Below are 18,868 nucleotides of genomic sequence, written 5' to 3' on the forward strand. Positions count from 1 at the left end.
GCGCTTCTTCCTAAATGCCTTTGTGCTTCTGCAGTCTTGTGGTCACAGGTAGCGACGAGGCGTACACACTGGTGTGCACAGATGTGAGTGGAATTTAAATTAGGATTTGCTCTTCATGCGGTGGATGGAGAAGAAGGCACAGGACAATCCCATTTATCAAGGAAAAATTTTTATGAGCAAACATCTGGTATCTAAAAATGATGTGCATCAATTTCACATGCATCCTAAGGCACAGCTGTTAAGCCTGCGAGGGAAGTGCCTAGTCATTCAGAATACGGTCCATCAGGCTTTGCAGTCATAAAACACTTTCTTCTGTTCTCCTTTAATCTCCAAAGTCTGCAAAATATTTTATTTAGGCCCTATGTCTATCTTTAGGCACTGATAAATCTTTAATAATAATAAAAAATATCTTGTTTTGTTTTTCATACTACACTAACTCCCCTAAATAAGTTTTTTTTTTATTTTTTTATTTTTTTATTTGTATTTACTCCCTGACCCAGTGAACCAGCATCAGAATATATTTATTGATAAAGACTTCTAAACATTTTTTTAATGCTCTGTACATCTTTAATACATCTTTAATATGAATATACTATTGCTTTTGAGTAAAAGTAAACCTCACTATGAGGCTGTTGAGTATTATGAATTACCTTATTACATTTATTATTGGAACATTTATTCAAATTATAACATTAAATGCAGAATCTCTTTTAATATCTTTCAAATTTGTTTTCAGTACTAATGAGCTTTAGTCTAAAAATGATGCCCAAACCTGGTGCTCTGCCAGTGATTATCTATACAGCTAGCTCAAGGACAGAGATTTGGCAGGGTTTTTTTTCTAAGTGGATGGATTGATTGGTGGATGGCTGGATAGAAGTTCTTTTGTTTGGTTTTTTTTTTTTGTTTGTTTGTTTGTTTTTTGTTTTTTGCTTGGTTGGTTGATTAATAGAGCCTGAGGGAAGAGGGTAGCATTATAGTAACCATTAGATTATAAGCATGCAGTATATAATCATACAATACATTTAAGAAAAAAGTATATAAAAGAAAACAACAACATACACTATAAGGTTTGTCTGAAAAGCACACCCACCCCATCCCAGATTGAATCCCTTCTTTGATGTTATAGTTTTTTCTTTATTTTAGTTTCTAGTGTTTCTATTTGATTTTTAAGCGTGGCTGAGGGCCTGGGTTGCAGCTAGCAGTTGATTTTAACCCTGCAGCAGTTCAGTGGGTTTTAGGTGCAGCCCAGATTTTTAAATTCCAAAATTGGCAAAATGGCATTGCCAAAATGTCTTCAGAGTGTTCACATTGTGCCCAAGAGCACGTTTATGCTTGCACATGTTTGGGTCTCTTAATGTCAGTAAAAATTAAAAGAGCATCCTATATCCAGGTGTCCACAAACATTTGGCCATATACAGATGTTGAGAACTCTTGCTTTTCCAGCCATTTTACCTTAAGCAGTTTAAATAATATTTTATCTAGATCTTGTTTTTTAGGGTCACTTGCAACAACTGGGTAAGAAAGCTAAGCAGATATCCCCAATCATTAAAAAAAGCTTGAGGTTGCCTCCTAGGAATCATATTAGGCAACTAAGTCAGTTACACAAAGAAACAAGTGTTTCACACAATCAACTAGTTATGATAGTTTAAAACACAAAGGCAGGACCTCTTTTGAGAAGGAATTAAAGTGGATGCCATTTACCATTCAGATGCTATCAATATTTGAATTCCACATATTAGACATATACATCTAGTTATCAATTGTATTTTTTTCTTACACTCGTGTGTGTGTGTGTGTGTGTGTATGTGTGTGTGTATACATGCTGAAATTGTCATTGTAGGTGCATGTCCACTGTGAGAGACATAATCTAAAAAAAAAATCCAGAAATCTTAATATATGATTTTGAAACTGTTTATTTGTATGATACAGCTGCAAATAAGTATTTGAACACCTGTCTATCAGCTAGAATTCTGACCCTCAAAGACCTGTTAGTCTGCCTTTAAAATGTCCACATCCACTACATTTATTATCCTAAATTAGATGCACCTGTTTGAGGTCGTTAGCTGCATAAAGACACCTGTCCACCCCATACAATCAGTAAGAATCCAACTACTAACATGGCCAAGACCAAAGAGCTGTCCAAAGACACTAGAGACAAAATTGCACACCTACACAAGGCTGGTAAGGGCCAAGCAGCTAAATTGCCAAGCAGCTTGGTGAAAAAAGGTCCACTGTTGGAGCAATCATTAGAAAATGGAGGAAGCTAAACATGACTGTCAAACTCCCTCGGACTGGGGCTCCATGCAAGATCTCACCTCGTGGGGTCTCAATGATCCTAAGGAAGGTGAGAAATCAGCCCAGAACTACACAGGAGGAGCTGGTCAATGACCTGAAAAGAGCTGGGAACACCGTTTCCAAGGTTACTGTTTGTAATACACTAAGACGTCATGGTTTGAAATCATGCATGGCACGGAAGGTTCCCCTGCTTAAACCAGCACATGTCCAGGCACGTCTTAAGTTTGCCAATGACCATTTGGATGATCCAGAGGAGTCATGGGAGAAAGTCATGTGGTCAGATGGGACCAAAATAGAACTTTTGGGTCATAATTCCACTAAACGTGTTTGGAGGAAGAAAAATGATGAGTACCATCCCAAGAACACCATCCCGACTGTGAAGCATGGGGGTGGTAGCATCATGCTTTGGGGGTGTTTTTCTGCACATGGGACAGGGCAACTGCACTGTATTAAGGAGAGGATGACCGGGGCCATGTATTGCGAGATTTTGGGGAACAACCTCCTTCCCTCAGTTAGAGCATTGAAGATGGGTCGAGGCTGGGTCTTCCAACATGACAATGACCCGAAGCACACAGCCAGGTTAACCAAAGAGTGGCTCTGTAAGAAGCATATCAAGGTTCTGGCGTGGCCTAGCCAGTCTCCAGACCTAAACCCAATAGAGAATCTTTGGCGGGAGCTCAAACTCCGTGTTTCTCAGCGACAGGCCAGAAACCTGACTGATCTAGAGAAGATCTGTGTGGAGAAGGGCCAACATCCCTCCTGCAGTGTGTGCAAACCTGGTGAAAAACTACAGGAAACGTTTGACCTCTGTAATTGCAAACAAAGGCTACTGTACCAAATATTAACATTGACTTTCTCAGGTGTTCAAATACTTATTTGCAGCTGTATCATACAAATAAATAGTTACAAAATCATACATTGTGAATTCTGGATTTTTTTTTAGATTATGTCTCTCACAGTGGACATGCACCTACGATGACCATTTCAGACCCCTCCATGATTTCTAAGTGGGAGAACTTGCAAAATAGCAGGGTGTTCAAATACTTATTTTCCTCACTGTAGTTATTTAGTCGAGAGTAGGCTAACTAAAACTAATGTGGGTCATTGTTTTTGTAGAATCTTACATACATTAAATTCACTACCTCTGTTTTTTTTTTTTTGTCACCCAGATGAGGATGGGTTCCCTTTTTGAGTCTGGTTCCTCTCAAGGTTTCTTCCTCATAACATCTAAGGGAGTTTTTCCTTGCCACAGTTGCCACGGCTTGCTCATCAGGGACAAATTCACACCATTCACCATCACTGTTGATTTCTGTAAAGCTGCTTTGAGACAATGTCTGTTGTGAAAAGCGCTATTCAAATAAACTTGACTTGACTTGACTATAATTTCCACCTGTGCTTTTGTGCTAAATTTATGTAAAGATAAATAAAGTGTTCTGTAAAACACTTACAATAACTGTCATTTTATTATTATTACATATTATATATTATCTAAATTTTATATATTTTCTTAATATTAAAAATTCAAACCAAACCTAATTTCCTTAAATGTTCCAGAAAAGTTATTTTATGTTATTATAGGATATTAGTCCAGTTTATTTATCGGTGACTTTTCATTTTTTTTTATTATTCTTTACATGTGAGCAACAGATTAGCTCAGCTTGAGTTGTGTGACCAGAGTGTTAATTGCACTCCATGTGTTCCTGCAGCGCACTGTGCCAGACAAAACAGAAGCAGTCTTACTCATTGCCTGAAGGTAGTACAGATATGGACAGGCTGAGGGGTCAAACATACAGTATACTCCTGGCACAGAAGAAATCCAACGTCCAGAAGACAAGACAACATATTTTGGTCCAGATTTCTGTTAACTGTGTAGCACCATTGTCATTAACAAAATTAGCAAGATGCAATCTGTATGCATGGGTCTTGTTTGGTTAATGATGCCTGCGGTAGTCATTTAGACAATGCAAGTTGTTTATCCACAGGTGACAGGCAGTAAAAAATGACACACCAGATGTGGTGTGAGCAATATGAAACACACCTGCAGAGTGTAATGTGAGAAAATTATATTGCAGGTTACATGGTACATGGTCACACCAACATTTAGTAAAATTTAGGAAAATCAGAACCTATATTTTATGATTTGGCGCTCAAAACATTATGACAATGTTTACGTTTTCATGAATAGATTTGGTGACTTAAATTTTATGAGTCTACCCTAAAAACACCAAATAAGATGATAATTGAATTAAAATCACTGGCAATTAATCATCACAAACAGCAATTATCTAAAATCCAATAAGTTATTTTTTTACTTTGTCTCCTGAAATATGTGCCACAATTAGTCCTTTTGGCTAATGACTTATTTTAAACACTTAATGAATCCTAGCTAAAGTCATTACCAAAACACTGACACAAAATACATTGAATTAAATATTTCCCGGTCATTTAGCAATTTGTATTCTGTAATAGCTTTTTAATTTGTTAGCTTTTTAGTCTGCAAACTAAGAATCAAAAACATAAGTGGATTTGTAGGAAATATATATTATTTTCAGCCCAGTTTGTTCTGAAAATGCCCTAATATGACAGCCAAGTATATCACCCACCAAACTGTCCCACTTAATCATATGTTATCTTCAACTGGCGGTGGACTAAGTGTGCACTGTGGAGAATATATATTCCCTTCTGAACAGTTTATCATGCAGGAGCAGTAAAGTCGTGACAGCCCCGGGTATATCTACCAACAGTGTGTTTCACATTTTCTTCAGCCAGTTTCTGAACACTTCCATTTTGGAACAGTGGACAACGCGGAGACATAAAATTGCTGCTTTTTAAACTGAAGCTTGCTTTTTCATTTCCTCACCAGGCTGAGCCACTCATCTGTTCCATCTAAGTCATTTTTGCTTGGAGTGGGTATGAGCTTGGAGTTCAGATGGATGTTCTGTCAAGAATTGAAGCCAGCCTTTAAATGAAGTTTGCCCCTGTTCTGCATAGCTGCCAAAAGGTCACAAAACTATTTGAAACGACTGCAGTCTCCTGCTGACTCAGACTATTAGTAGTGCAGTGCTTTGCATAAAAGTAGAACTGGATTGACTTTCTAAGAAAATCAAATAAGGTCACTGGGAGTATTAAAACAGAACTAGTAGAAATACACTTTAGTCAGTTGTGCTACTACTACTACCACTACCACCACTACTACCACTACTACTACTGCTGCCACCACCACTACTGCTACTACTACTACTACTACTACTATCACAATTTTAGTCAAATACAAATGCCTTAGACAAATGTTGTCCCTCTGGGGGGAACCAATGTAAAGCTAACCTACTGCAGTATTTCCCTGTCAGAAAGAGGTCATTAAACCTTTTTTTAAATATGCCTCACATGCTTAAAGAACTCTTTTTACTCCTACTACTACTACAATACTACTAATAATAATTATTATTTTATAGAATTCAGACAATATTTTATTAGGATCATCTCAGTGCAACAAGTAATAACTTGTAATAACAAAAGACTAAAACTGGTTTAATTACCTTTTTTTTACACTCAAGGTTATTTTACAGAAGTTTTAGGTAAGGGAAGAGAGTTAGACTGCTGATATTTGCATAAAATATATTTGACAAAGTTAAACTGACTGAAAAACCAGGAATATCAAATATTACAATATTACTAATTAAGGGAAAATGCTTGACTCATTGGGCTGTTGCAGAACTGTAAAGTAAAGTCTTTTGTCTTATAGAAGTAAAAAAGAAAGCTACATGGACTTATTAGCACGGTGCAACATAGTCAGATAAGAAGGCTTCAAGTATAGAGGATATGGAATGGTGCACAAATTCTTGTGTAAAATTTAGCTTATAAATGGTAAATGCATAGCTTCAGTAAAGGAACATGCTTAATGCAACTGCCATTTTAATTTGCAAATACAATTGTAATTACCACCTCCATTTGCATTGCATCATTTAGTTTCCCATTAATGCAAGCCTGTGCTAATAAGATTAATTAGGTTTAATTTAGGCTTTAATTATTTTCTTTTTAATGCATGACCAGGCAACAGTCATATGGAAACACAAGATTAATTTTGAATGATTGATAAATTATTGCAAATTACAATACTTATGCTAAGGCAGGAGCCCTGTATAAATGTAGTAACTATTACAGATTCTAAGATTTCTTAGATGGGATTTTTTATAACCATGGATTTAGGATGGATTATACGAGTCATTTACCATAAATGCAGTAAATCCAAAGTCCCATAAACCCCAACCATCTCATATCGCCTTCATCTTTCATTAATCTAAGAGATGAAATTTGAACATTTTAAGAACTCACAGTGCGCATCCATAGGTGATTTTATAGGAAATGGAATATGTGTATTTGTAGTCCTACAGTGGGTATTTGTCAGGGAAAGTAAGTTAATATGGATGCAAAGGATGTTTATTAAAAAACTGGCAGACAAATCCAGTTCATTGGGAAAGGTCAAAAACACAGAACTGGCAATCACAACACAGCATAAACTAGAAAAATACTAAATAAATAAATAAATAAATAATAAAGATGCATGCAAATTGGGCATTACTTTGGAAACAGGTGAATGTAAACAGCAATCTGGTGATTATGATCATGTTGGAGCTTGTGGTTTCTGGGAAGTGTAGTGCCCAACTCTATAGGCCACAGTGCACTCTAAGCACCTGAGTCAATTATTAAAGATGTCAATTATTCACCTGACAGTGAAAAAAAACAGATATTTAAAAAATGTCAAAAGTCCCTGCTAGGTTTTCATCATTTGCATTTAAAAAAGAATAAAGAAAATAATACTAATTATGCATCTGCCACTAAAAAAACAAACGCTACCAAAAATGCTCAGCTGCTGAATACATTTGTTTGTCAAGATGCAAAGGAAAACTTCTGACAACTTGGCACTATATTAAACTATTTCTTATAGTTCAAGTTGAAGTTTATTTCTATAGCGATTTTCACAATGAACATTGTCTCAAAGCAACTTTGCAGAACTTGTGTGACTTAGAACTTGTAAGACCTGCTTACACCTCGTGGTGATAGCATCGCCTCCCAAGCCAGGTTCCAGCAAACCTGTCCCCAGAAAGCCTGTCTTAGTTCCCTAGCAAAGACAATGTCTACCTCTAGGATCTGGGTTTATTATGGATATTTGGTCCACAGGGTTATGTCCCCCTCGCCTGCACACTAATGTAATGATGTTGCCTGATTATTACCTCAGTCTCTGGTACACTGCCAAACTCTTGCAGATGGAAAATAATAATAAATTTGAGATATTCTTAAAAAAACAAAACAAATGTTATGCTATTTTTTAATTCCAAAGTCACTGAACCCTGTGCCCTTTGCTCTGCACATAATTAGAAATGGCCTTGTTACAAGCATTACACAGACTTACTCAAGCGGTACTGTTTTTTTGTTACCAATATGTCTTTAATATTTAGATATATTGTAATACTAATCAGTCCATCTGTATTTTAATTTGAAAATCTCATTGACTCCAACTGTGTATGTGTAATGTTTATAACACAGTTCCTGTTTTTGAAACAGTCTACATTCTTCACACTGTGCCTTTTTAATTTCTTAGGTTGCCAAGAGCACAATTCATTGCTGCCACCGTCTGAGTCCAGTGTCCTTGTTCTCTATAAGGGGTAGTTTGCTTTTTCAGAGGTGACTTTGCACATACAGTCAGAAAGATCTGACTGCACAATACAACACAGCTCAGCAGCAGTGATTTATTTCATTGTTTAATGCAGGTGCATGCTTCATAGCAGTATATTCAGGGGTTTCAGCTATCTTTTCTTTGCATTATACTAAATATCAGAGTGAGTTTTTACATGCAAATTAGTTTGTTCTCTAAATAATGTTTAATATATGAAGATCATTTGAGGATGTTCACCTGAATGGATTAGTAGTTAAAACTCTTTATTTACTCTTTATTTATTTTTTGAGCATTTTTATGTACAATAACTACACTCACACGAAAAATATCAGCTTATACAGAATGGAAAATACACTGCTTGTGTAAGAAACAGTCATAAGCTCTGGAAAATATTCTTTTGGTGTCTATGTAAATTTAGTCTGCTTGAGTCCAGAAGGTCTAGCAGCTGTTGATGGTCTCCACTTGGTGGGATCGAGCAATAAAGGTGATGAGCATGTTCTGGAGCATCTCAGCTCGCATTTTGCTAATCTGCAGCACCTCTTCATGATTGACCTTTTCCTCATTGCTGTAATCCAAGGACACCTTGTTGGTGATTAGAGACAGGCCTAAGACTCGCAGGCCACAGTGCTTGGCCACCGTCACCTCTGGGATTGTGCTCATCCCTGCAGGGACAGCATGAGATAGACTCTTAATTAAGTGGCAGTGTTATTGTTATTGCTGAAAACCACCAAAGAGTAGAATGCACTGCACAATTAATGAGAGTTCTGTCTAATGTTCTTCAATTATGAGAAACGACACTCTACTCAATTCCCAGCCCTCATAAATGGGATAATAAGGGTAAATGTATAAAACATTCTGAGATGACAAATAGAAGATACTTGGAGAAACCAGTAAACTCCTCTTAAAACTTCCACTGAGATGATAGAAATAAATTAGAATTAATTAGAATAAATAAATTGTAATTATGATTTATAACTATATATAAATATTATAATAAGAATAGAAAAAAAAATTGAGATTGAGATTGTATTTAAAAATTGAGTTTCTAATAATTTCTGCCAAAATTGCCTTTCAGTGTATGTATTGATGAAGTGTACATAGTTCAGAATGACATCAAATACATCACACATTCAGTTATGCATTTGTCTATGCGTTTATTTTTATTTCAATTATGTTGAACAATGTGTGTCTTGTTTTCTTTACCTACGGAGTCACTTCCAAGGATATGCAGCATTCGTGCTTCAGCAACAGTCTCAAAGTTAGGTCCACTGACCATGCAGTACACCCCCTCCCGCACAAAGTCAGAAAAGCCCAATTCAGTGCTGATGTCCAGCGTCAATTTTCTTAGATCTTTGCTGTATGCATCAGACATGCATGGGAACCTGATCCCAAATCTGAAGAAGGTAAAGAGTTTTTACATATTGCATAGTAAAATTTTGTATTAAAGTTTTTATGTATGTTAAGGCATTGATAGCTTAGTGCTTAAAATGTTAAAGATGGAGTTTAAATCGTAGCCCTATCAAGCTGCCAGTGTTGGGTCCTTTAGCAAAGCCCTTAGTCCTCAACTGCTCAGTTATATAAATGAGATAAATGTAAGTCGCTGTGGATTAAAGTGTCAAAAACAGCATAAACATAGATGTAAGCTCCTAAATACGTTTAGGCAGTATGATAATGATTAACAAGGCACTTAAAACACTTAAATTGTAGCTGTATTCACTATCATGTAATGCATTCCTTTTTTTCTGTCCTCTAAAATCTACTCATCATCAAAAGGAATCTGTTTTTACATCCCAAAAATAGTAACCATCAGGATGTCCAGTTCAATATTTCCATTGTGGTTTGCATTTGCACTTCAATCACATCAGACTAATGATATTTGTAGTCTGCACTCACAAAAGAAATGTATAATGGTAAATGTATGTTAATTTAGCCACATTTGAATTGTAATCATTGTTTTTCTGTTAAATTTTCGGTATCTCTCAGTACCTACCGTTCATCATTGGGCCCACATAGTGGATGTTGTCCAGCAAACCCTGGCAAGTTAATGTGATCCTTGATGATCATAATATCTCCCACTTTGAAGTCCTGACAAAGGCCTCCTGATGCATTTGTTACTATAATCATTTCCACTCCCATCAGCTTGAAAATCCGCACAGGTAATGTGACCTGAAAAGAAAAGACACAGATTAAACAGAAATTATTTAGATTGCTGTGTTTATAATCTGTTTTTTTATTATTTATTGTTTATTTAAACTGTCTTCAGGTTATGCAATTTGGGATTTTATCCAAATCATTCATATGTTAGTATAAAGGCTCATAACCTATGTAGTTTTTCCAAGTATCACAAATTCATTCATCCATCTACAAAATCCATTTTATTCTGATCAGGAATCCAAAACCAATCCCAGTAACACCAGGTGCCAAGCAAAAGAATTTGCCCCAGATGAGAATTGAGTCTCAATCACTGGGCACCAATCACATATGCACATTCACACACTTACTCAAACAAAGTGTATTTAATTAATGTAATGACAAGCTACTTTTCTGACAGTGTAAGGAAATATGTGGCATACAATGTTCCACAAAAACACCTTAAGAAACAAGTGAAAAGCCGAACAGGCAACAACCTAAACTTGAGTTCAAATGATAGACTCTCTGGGACACTCTATAGTAAGCCTGCAATAAAAACACACAAAATAAAATTAGCCAATTGCTAAATATTTTCTGATTATTTATATCATCTAATCACCATGCAGAAATATGTCAGATTTTACCTAGCTTCTTTTTTCCACTGCCAGTTTCCATCAATTCAAAATCTTGAATGAAATAATAAAAAAAAAAACAATATATACTTGTAAACATTGTGGAGTAAAAAGCATTATAATTTCTGCTTTACATTGTCCTTAATTTCAATCTATATTTTGTTTTACTTTGTATATGTACGTGTGTATGTACGTGTGCGTGTGCATGTGTGTGTGTGTGTGTGTGTGTGTGTGTGTGTATGAGAGAGAGAGAAAGAGAGAGAGAGCGCAGCTGCTGCTTTGAGCAGGGGGTAAAGAGAATCTTTAGTGTTGTTAAAAGAGATAAATGCAGAATGTGCATACAAGGCCATTAGGGTCTGTGCCACACAGAGAGTGTGACAGTAAGAGACAGAATGAGAAAAAAAGAGACATGAATAATGAACTTGATGAACTGATGAAGCTTGGTGAAGGCAGGAGGCTGCAACTGAGTTTTTTTGTATAGTTTATGCTCAAAAGCACTCCAAGAATCTAATTCCAAATCAATGCTCTCCAAATTACTTGAGACACCAGTGGAGCTTATAAATCTTTTCAATGTAGGGCAATTATTCCAGTACAATTAAGAAAGGACAAAGCTATTATAGCCAATCACCTGTGCCAGTAAGACTGTGTGTGCATAATCTCCTCCAAACATGTCTGACTGTCGTACACATTCTTTGGAAAAAGGTTGTTTAGAAGATTCTTTGGCCAGATCTTAGTTTATTAAAATAATTAACCTTGGAACCATTTTTGTGATGAAACTGTCATGAAAAGAGACCTATGTAGTGGTCAGGAATTAGCTTAATTCTTAAAAGAAATGTACAGTATCTGACACAAGAGAGTTCAACCCTCAATTTTCAGTAACCATTTAGTCTTCTCAAGGGACAATACTTTAGAAATTAAACTTATATATATATATATATATATATATATATATATATATATATATATATATATATATGTTTTTTAAAGGACAGTAAATCTGTACTGCTATACAAGCTGCAAATTGACTACACACACATATATATATATATATATATATATATATATATATATATATATATATATATATATATATGTGTGTGTAGTCAATTTGCAGCTTGTATAGCAGTACAGATTTACTGTCCTTTAAAAAAAACATACAAGCCATTACTGTCAAAATAGCTGGCAACAAAAGTGAGACAATCTGAGACCAGAGCTGCACAGATTGTTGCTGGGATCCTCTTTCACTCCTCCATAATGTCATCACAGAGCTGCTGGATGTTGGACACATGGCGCTTCTCCACCTTCCACCTCCACTGTTAAATAGGCTTCAGGTCTGGAGATATACTCCAACATACTATCACCTTAACCTTCAGATTCCTCAGCAAGTCAGTTGTCACCTTAGCGTTGTGTTTTTGGTCGTTAATATGTTGGTAAATGCTGTTCGGCCAAGTTTCTGAAGGGAGGGCATCATGTTTGGCTTCAGAATGTCACAGTACATGTTGGAATCCATGTTTCCCTCAATGAAGCACAGCTCCCAGTACCAGCAGCACTTATGCAGCTCCAGACCATGATGCTACCACCACCATGCAAGACACAATTTTCTTGGTTCTCCTCACCAGGTCGTTTCCACACACAAACAAGTTTATCTTCAGATCAGACCACATCACATCATCACATTATCACATTAGACCACAGGACATGGCTTCAGTAATTTATGCTCTTAGACAGGTTGTCTTCAGCAAACTCCTTGCAGGGTTTCTTGTGAGCAGCTTCAGAAGAGGCTTCCTTCTGGAACGACGGCCATGCAAACTGACTTGTTGCAGTGTGTGGCATATCTGAGCACTGACAAATGGACCTTCAACTTCTGCAACCTCTAAAGCAATGCTGGCAGCACTCATGCGTCTGTGTTTTGAAACCAGCTTCTGCACCTGATGCACAGCACAAGGACTCAACGTCTTTGATCGACACTTGTGAGTCCTGAGGGGAACCCGTCTTGAAAAACCTCTGTATGACCCTGGCCACTGTACTGTAACTCAGTTTCAGGGTGTTACTGATCTTCTTATAGCCTTAACCATCTTTGTAGAGAGCAAGTATGAGAGAATTCTACTTAAAGCAATACATTTTAACTGCTCTTATACAAGATACACAAATCTGTATGGGCCTGTCAAGCAGATAAAAACATGAACATGATGAATAGGACATGTGGCTTTGCATGGCTAAACCATGTACAGCTGTTCTCACTTTGGGTGTACTCACTTTTGTTGCCAGTTATTTAGACAATAATGGCTGTATGTTGAGTTATTTTTAGAGGAGGGTACATCTGTATTGTTTTTTAAGCTGCACATTGACTACTCTAAAATATATAAAAGTTTAATTTCTATAGTAGTGTCCCTTGAGAAGATATACTAAAATGGTTGCTGAAATGTGAGAAGTGTAAATTTGTAATTTCTCATATACTATTTGTAAAGAAAATAGCACTAAAATGGAGGTTTACTATTCTTAAGATCCCTAAATATTGTTGTGGACTTCAATCCCACTATAAAAGTAACTGCTACCTTTATTTACTCAGTTTTTCTCTTTCCACTTTATCTTCAAGGCATTGATGGTGTAATAAAACTTAAGCTGCAAAAATAAGGAAAGTTTATTCGAACACTAACTGCATCAGCTCTGTAAAAGTGCCTTACTAATTGAAATAACCAGGGGTCAATGAAGGGTTAGGAACATTGTTATCCAATTACCCCAACATCACATCTGTCAGCAAAGAAGAGTTCACTTAATTAAGTTGTGTACATGTTTGGTTGTGTATTACTGCATGCAATCAATCTGTAAATAAGGCAGGTCTCATGGTAACATATCCTCATTTTACAACTCTAAAGTGAGGAATGGTTTAGCCAAACATTCAAGTAAATGATCTAATTGGGTGAGTAGTGTGATTATTCACTCATTGAGCAGAACACAATCATGTCTGATAAATGCTTCATAATTTTGGCTTATTATGGTGTATTCAGCTGCATTTGTATATTGACAGGTAATTATGAAATCTTTTGATTAGGGAGTTAAAAAAGCAGCGTTGGAGAGGATTTAGGAGAATTAGCACCTCAACCAGTGGAAAATAATTGTATTTCCAGTCCTCTTATACCCCAGATTAGCTATTTCAAATCTCTGGCTGCAGATGATCAAGCTGCACCGTCAGTCAAAATTAGAGCTGCTTTTTTTTTGTTTTTAAATACATTTTGTTCCTGTTTAGTTATTGCCAATGCCCACACAGTAGTAAATTCCACTGCATATCACATCAGACACCAGTCTGTGAGAAGGACCATTTCTTTGATCCAAATAGCAAGACAAAAAAAACACTGACCAAAGCATTAAGTGTAATTACTCTAATAGGAAACCTAAATCTTAAACATAAGCCCTGATGAAACTTTGATTTGGGTCAGTACCCTACCACATATACACATATATGGCTCCTTGAATGCTAATACTGAAAAAGACAGGTGATGGATTGATTTAATGCCTAAGCCTACATTAAGAGTGAAGAGCTCTTGCCCAGCTTTACAGACATATGCTGGCAGTGACATCTAAATGTAATGCATTATGTCACATTGTCAGAGGTGCAATTACTCTGGCAGTTCCTCCACACTTCTGGAGGATGCTGATCCCTTTGCAATTTGATGAAAAGCAGGTCTTTGACACCTTGTGCCACAGTTAAATGATCTCTTTAGATGGACATGTGTAAAATTCAGAGCTCCTCTCTCAGATGTCCCAAGCAGCTCAGCTTAGATTTATTTCTCTCTGTCTTCTCTAGAGCTAATAATTCAGTGGGCAAAAGGGCACCAGGTTAATTGCAATTAAAAAAGGGATTTTGTGACTTAGTAGTCTAATACACCAAACTAGCTCACAATTAGACATGCATCATTGCATAATTGCAGCATACTACACAATGGGATATTGGACTGTATGTGATTTCAGCTTACTGTACTTGTATGCTACCTTCATGACCCCAAAGTTTCTTAAGATTAATGTCCTTAATCTTGCTTTTTAATTTTAGACTATACTAAACATTTTTATGTATGGTAGTGACAGTGAGAGAGAATCGTTTATTTCTCTCCAGTATCGAGGCCTCTGGTTGTACACTCAATATTTATGCAGCACAGCTTCTGATTGTGACAGATAAAGTTAATGATCCATACCTGAGGTGCCAACTCCATTCTGTTTTGCAGATAGGAGTAGCTTTCCCTGGGTTCAATTGTCCTTGTAGAGTCAGAAAGTGCCAGGGTCAATCGCATATAGAGATAAATGCCACATCTACCTGCATTCATTAGTAGCTGCACAGTTTACATCGATTAACCCATAACACCTATGGTATGCTGAAGTGGAAAAAAACCTACACAACCTCGATTATGATTATGAACAGGGATTTTACAGAAAGTAGACCCTGAGGAATAATTTGAATCTTGTCTATATTCTGATTAACACATTAGAGGAGGATGTCTTCAATCTTAACTATTTAAGTGGATGTGATCTAATGCTAAAACACAACTGTATGTATAATGCTAGAATCCCTCAGAGTTAATGATTGCTATAGTGTTAAAATTAAGGGCATGAAATTTCAGACTCACCTTGCACATTGAATAACCCTCATATAGATGAAACCTCCCCTGCATGAAGACACAGGACTTGTCTTTTATATGACCAAACACAAGCTGCCCTTCATGGCCAGGAACTACACATGGGAAAGAGATGCACTTTTGACATTTTTCACATTATCTTGATAATAATAATAATAACAACAATAATTATTGTTGTTGTTATTATTATTATATAATGTATTTACTATTATGTACATACTGTATATTTTATAGAACATATATTGAAGTAAAACATCATGTTCAATGCCTTTTTCAGAATGCAGCATTTCATCATATATGAAATGCATATCTTGTTACTTGTGCTGTTCTCAGACCAATATACAATGATGTATGAAGCAATATAACAATAAGCTAGTATGATTTGCCTTGTAGCCATTACTGTCACACACCATATAAACTGACAAGTATTTGTTGGCCATCTTTTGGTGATGCATTAATGAATAAATGAATGAAGATATTAATGTATTCAGTCATGCCATCTGCACTACATTTAATATGTTTGGCTTTAAATATGCCAGGTAAGTTTAATACCATGTGGAAGGCAAGAAAATCCATTGTTTTCCTATTTGGGGAAAAAGGTTCTGACTAGTCTCAGCCTGTTGAAATGCAACCTTAAATTCTGTCTTTTGAGATTTGCTTAACCCTAAAGTTTAGACTGTAATAAGACAGAGAACATGTCCTCTGTTGCAATAGGAACATTTTTGAGAATTGACAGATGGTTGAAGGAAGGGGAGTTATTGTTTTTTTGTAACCATTGAAATGTTTGAAAGAAAAAAAACAGTTTGTGAGCATATAATAGCTTAATCAGCATATGTCTGATATATTTTGGGTGGTACAACAATTGTAATTATCATTAACAAGGTCTATTGTTTTGCTCATGATGTTTAAGGCTTTTGTGTTTTTCCCCCAAGGTCACTTTGAGGTCAATTAAAAAGTACAATGAAAACAAGCAACATTTTAATGTGATGTAAGAATACTTGATTGTAGAAAGTATGTTGGTTGGGTTGCTTATTTTTTGGCCCAGTCATTAAAACAATGCAAGAGATCTATTTTCATCAATTGTTTCATTAATTTAAAATGAGCACATGCGCACACACACACACACGCACACACACACACACACACACACACACACACACAAATATCATTATGTGCATTCTAACACTTATACAGATTATTCACTTCATCACATAAATATTTAAAAATATCCAAGATATCATAATAAGAATCCCCTCTGGCAGAGATTAGGGACTATTTTTACCCAAGTCATCATATTTTATTCATGGCCAGTAGTTATTAATTCTCATGAATTTATGGCTCATTTTACAAAGACTTGGGCATGATTTGTTAACCACAACAAAATGAAAGGCACAGCCAAACCCCTGTGTACCTCATTGTAGAATCTAATCTAACAGCCCCATACTTCAACCACTTTCTTTGTATTACATGAATAAATGTAAAATAATTAGTATCTTATAGCATGTGCTCGTTTAATTTATATTCTCTTTGGAAAAATCTGACTAAATTTAAGGTTTATTTAAATATCAGCAAAAACACAATGCTGTTTTTTTCCAACTTTAGGTGTTAAAAGCATTTAATATCAAGAGTGCTAATAAGCAGTTTTCAGCTACTGACCAGTTGAAATTTGCAGATCATTTATTTCTGTACCATTCAGTTTGAAGCAGGTATAGAACATGCTCCATCAAATGGGCACGCCTACCTGTGCTCACAGGGAAATTGGGGATGTCCTCATAGCGAAAAGACTGCTTGTTGGAGGTGCTCTCTGCAAGGAAGCTGAGTCCAGAGCCACATATTACAGCTATCTTCGGGCGATGTCTAGTCCTGCTCAGAAGCCACTCTGTGGCTAGCTTGCACTCATCAAATGAGCAGCAACTAAATCAAAATAGGGACAGAAATTACAGTAGGTTTATCACTAAAACGATGATGAAGATCTTGAATTTAATTCTTATATATAGATGTAAGACATAATACAAGATTAGGTTCAGTTTAAGAAGTGTGAACAGCTACAAAACATTTATTCATTTATCCTATTCAGGAAAAACATATTAGACTCTGATATTAGCTTGATCCAAGGATGCGAGAGCTAAAACTAGTAAAAATACCTGGTGTGACATCAGTTTAAAAACTTTAGTATATTAAAAAAAAAAATTTAAAGTCCCTTTTCTAATAAATCTTCATCGACGTTCACTGTGTATTTTACTGCTTTTCAAAATAAATAGGCATCTTAACGCAAACACAGGAATAGCAACTCATCTTTCAGCTATTTAAACAGATGTTTGTCTATAATGTGACTCGACATAATTAGTTCATGTACATAATGACCCATTATCGTTCATTTCATCTGATAAAACCAGTATATAAAAACTTGGCTTTTGTTTTTTGTAAAGATGTAATCTTCTATAGCTTGTATGTTTTATGCACAACAGAGCGTCCTGGTCTGTCCAGAGAGCAGAGTAAGAACCATGCTGAGGGGGAAAAAATAAACTCATCACTCTCATTTGACCCTTTTCATTCTGCATGGGTTTTTTTAATTGACTTTTTATGCCTGATCTTTCTATTAGCCCATTATTTCTATATTTACTCATGTGCATGCTTTTAAGTGATTTTGGGTTTTTCAGCTGCTACCACAGTTGCCTACTACTAGTTTAAAAACTATTTAAAAGAGGGACCTTTTTTCAGTTAAAACTACTTATTAATCCACATTTTTTCTTTTTTAAGATATGAATGTCAGGACAGTCATATTTTGTATGAATGCAATATGTATAAACTTTGTGATTAAAAAATGTAAAAGCAACGTGAATACAACCAATTATTGCTTAAAATATCAAGAGCAAGAAAAGGGCTAGATAGTCTATATTACATGTATGGTCTAGAAAGAAATTGTCTTAATTCTATAAAGACTTATTTTGTCTAACTTATATTATTTTCCAGTTTGGTCTAATGCTGTTGTGGATAGCTGTTCTGACAAACTACTTATGCTTACCGTTTTAAAAATATTGTATGCATTCATACACTACATGTTTAGTACCAAATAAATTTGTTCATAATTACAATTAGAAAATAATAATCAGATATGACAGAATTCAAGCATTTACCACGAATTGCCCTTGCTGTGCATGATTCCAGGCTGTAAACAAACAGTCGAACTGTGGGAACCGGACAGAGACCTTGTAAAATAAGATAAAAGTGAGTGTGAGAGAGTAAGTGAGAGAAAAAAAAATCATGGTAAAGTCTCTAGTGATCTAGTGTCTTCTCATTGGCTGAGCCTGTGGTGGGAGAGGAATATTTGCATAGTTTTCTAGTGAACTGACGTTGTTCTCATTTGAGAGGCCCATGTTTTGGAAGCCTATATTACTTTACCATTAGTAATTTATACCACATGTGCCATTTTTGTTTGTATTTCTTATTTATATATAATAAATAAAGAATATTTTTAATATAAATTTTTATATAAGTTTAAATATATG

General features: G+C 35.7%; 1 protein-coding gene and 1 long non-coding RNA gene across 2 annotated transcripts; both read right to left on the bottom strand.

The window, feature by feature from the left end:
• Nucleotides 1-8,228: 8,228 nt before the first annotated feature.
• On the bottom strand, nucleotides 8,229-18,596 carry pnp4b (purine nucleoside phosphorylase 4b). Its single transcript, XM_046846195.1, has 6 exons — nucleotides 18,497-18,596; nucleotides 17,101-17,273; nucleotides 15,351-15,454; nucleotides 9,960-10,135; nucleotides 9,173-9,363; nucleotides 8,229-8,631 (listed from the first exon to the last, which is right to left on the bottom strand). Exons 1-6 carry the CDS (start codon nucleotides 18,517-18,519, stop codon nucleotides 8,408-8,410), a joined length of 891 nt encoding a protein of 296 aa, XP_046702151.1. The 5' UTR covers nucleotides 18,520-18,596; the 3' UTR covers nucleotides 8,229-8,407.
• On the bottom strand, nucleotides 10,144-15,342 carry LOC124383859. Its single transcript, XR_006925289.1, has 3 exons — nucleotides 14,922-15,342; nucleotides 10,744-10,785; nucleotides 10,144-10,645 (listed from the first exon to the last, which is right to left on the bottom strand). It is a non-coding gene; the product is annotated as an uncharacterized LOC124383859 (long non-coding RNA).
• Nucleotides 18,597-18,868: the final 272 nt, after the last annotated feature.

This window comes from Silurus meridionalis, chromosome 4, assembly GCF_014805685.1.
Source record: "Silurus meridionalis isolate SWU-2019-XX chromosome 4, ASM1480568v1, whole genome shotgun sequence".
Classification (NCBI taxonomy): Eukaryota; Metazoa; Chordata; class Actinopteri; order Siluriformes; family Siluridae; genus Silurus; species Silurus meridionalis.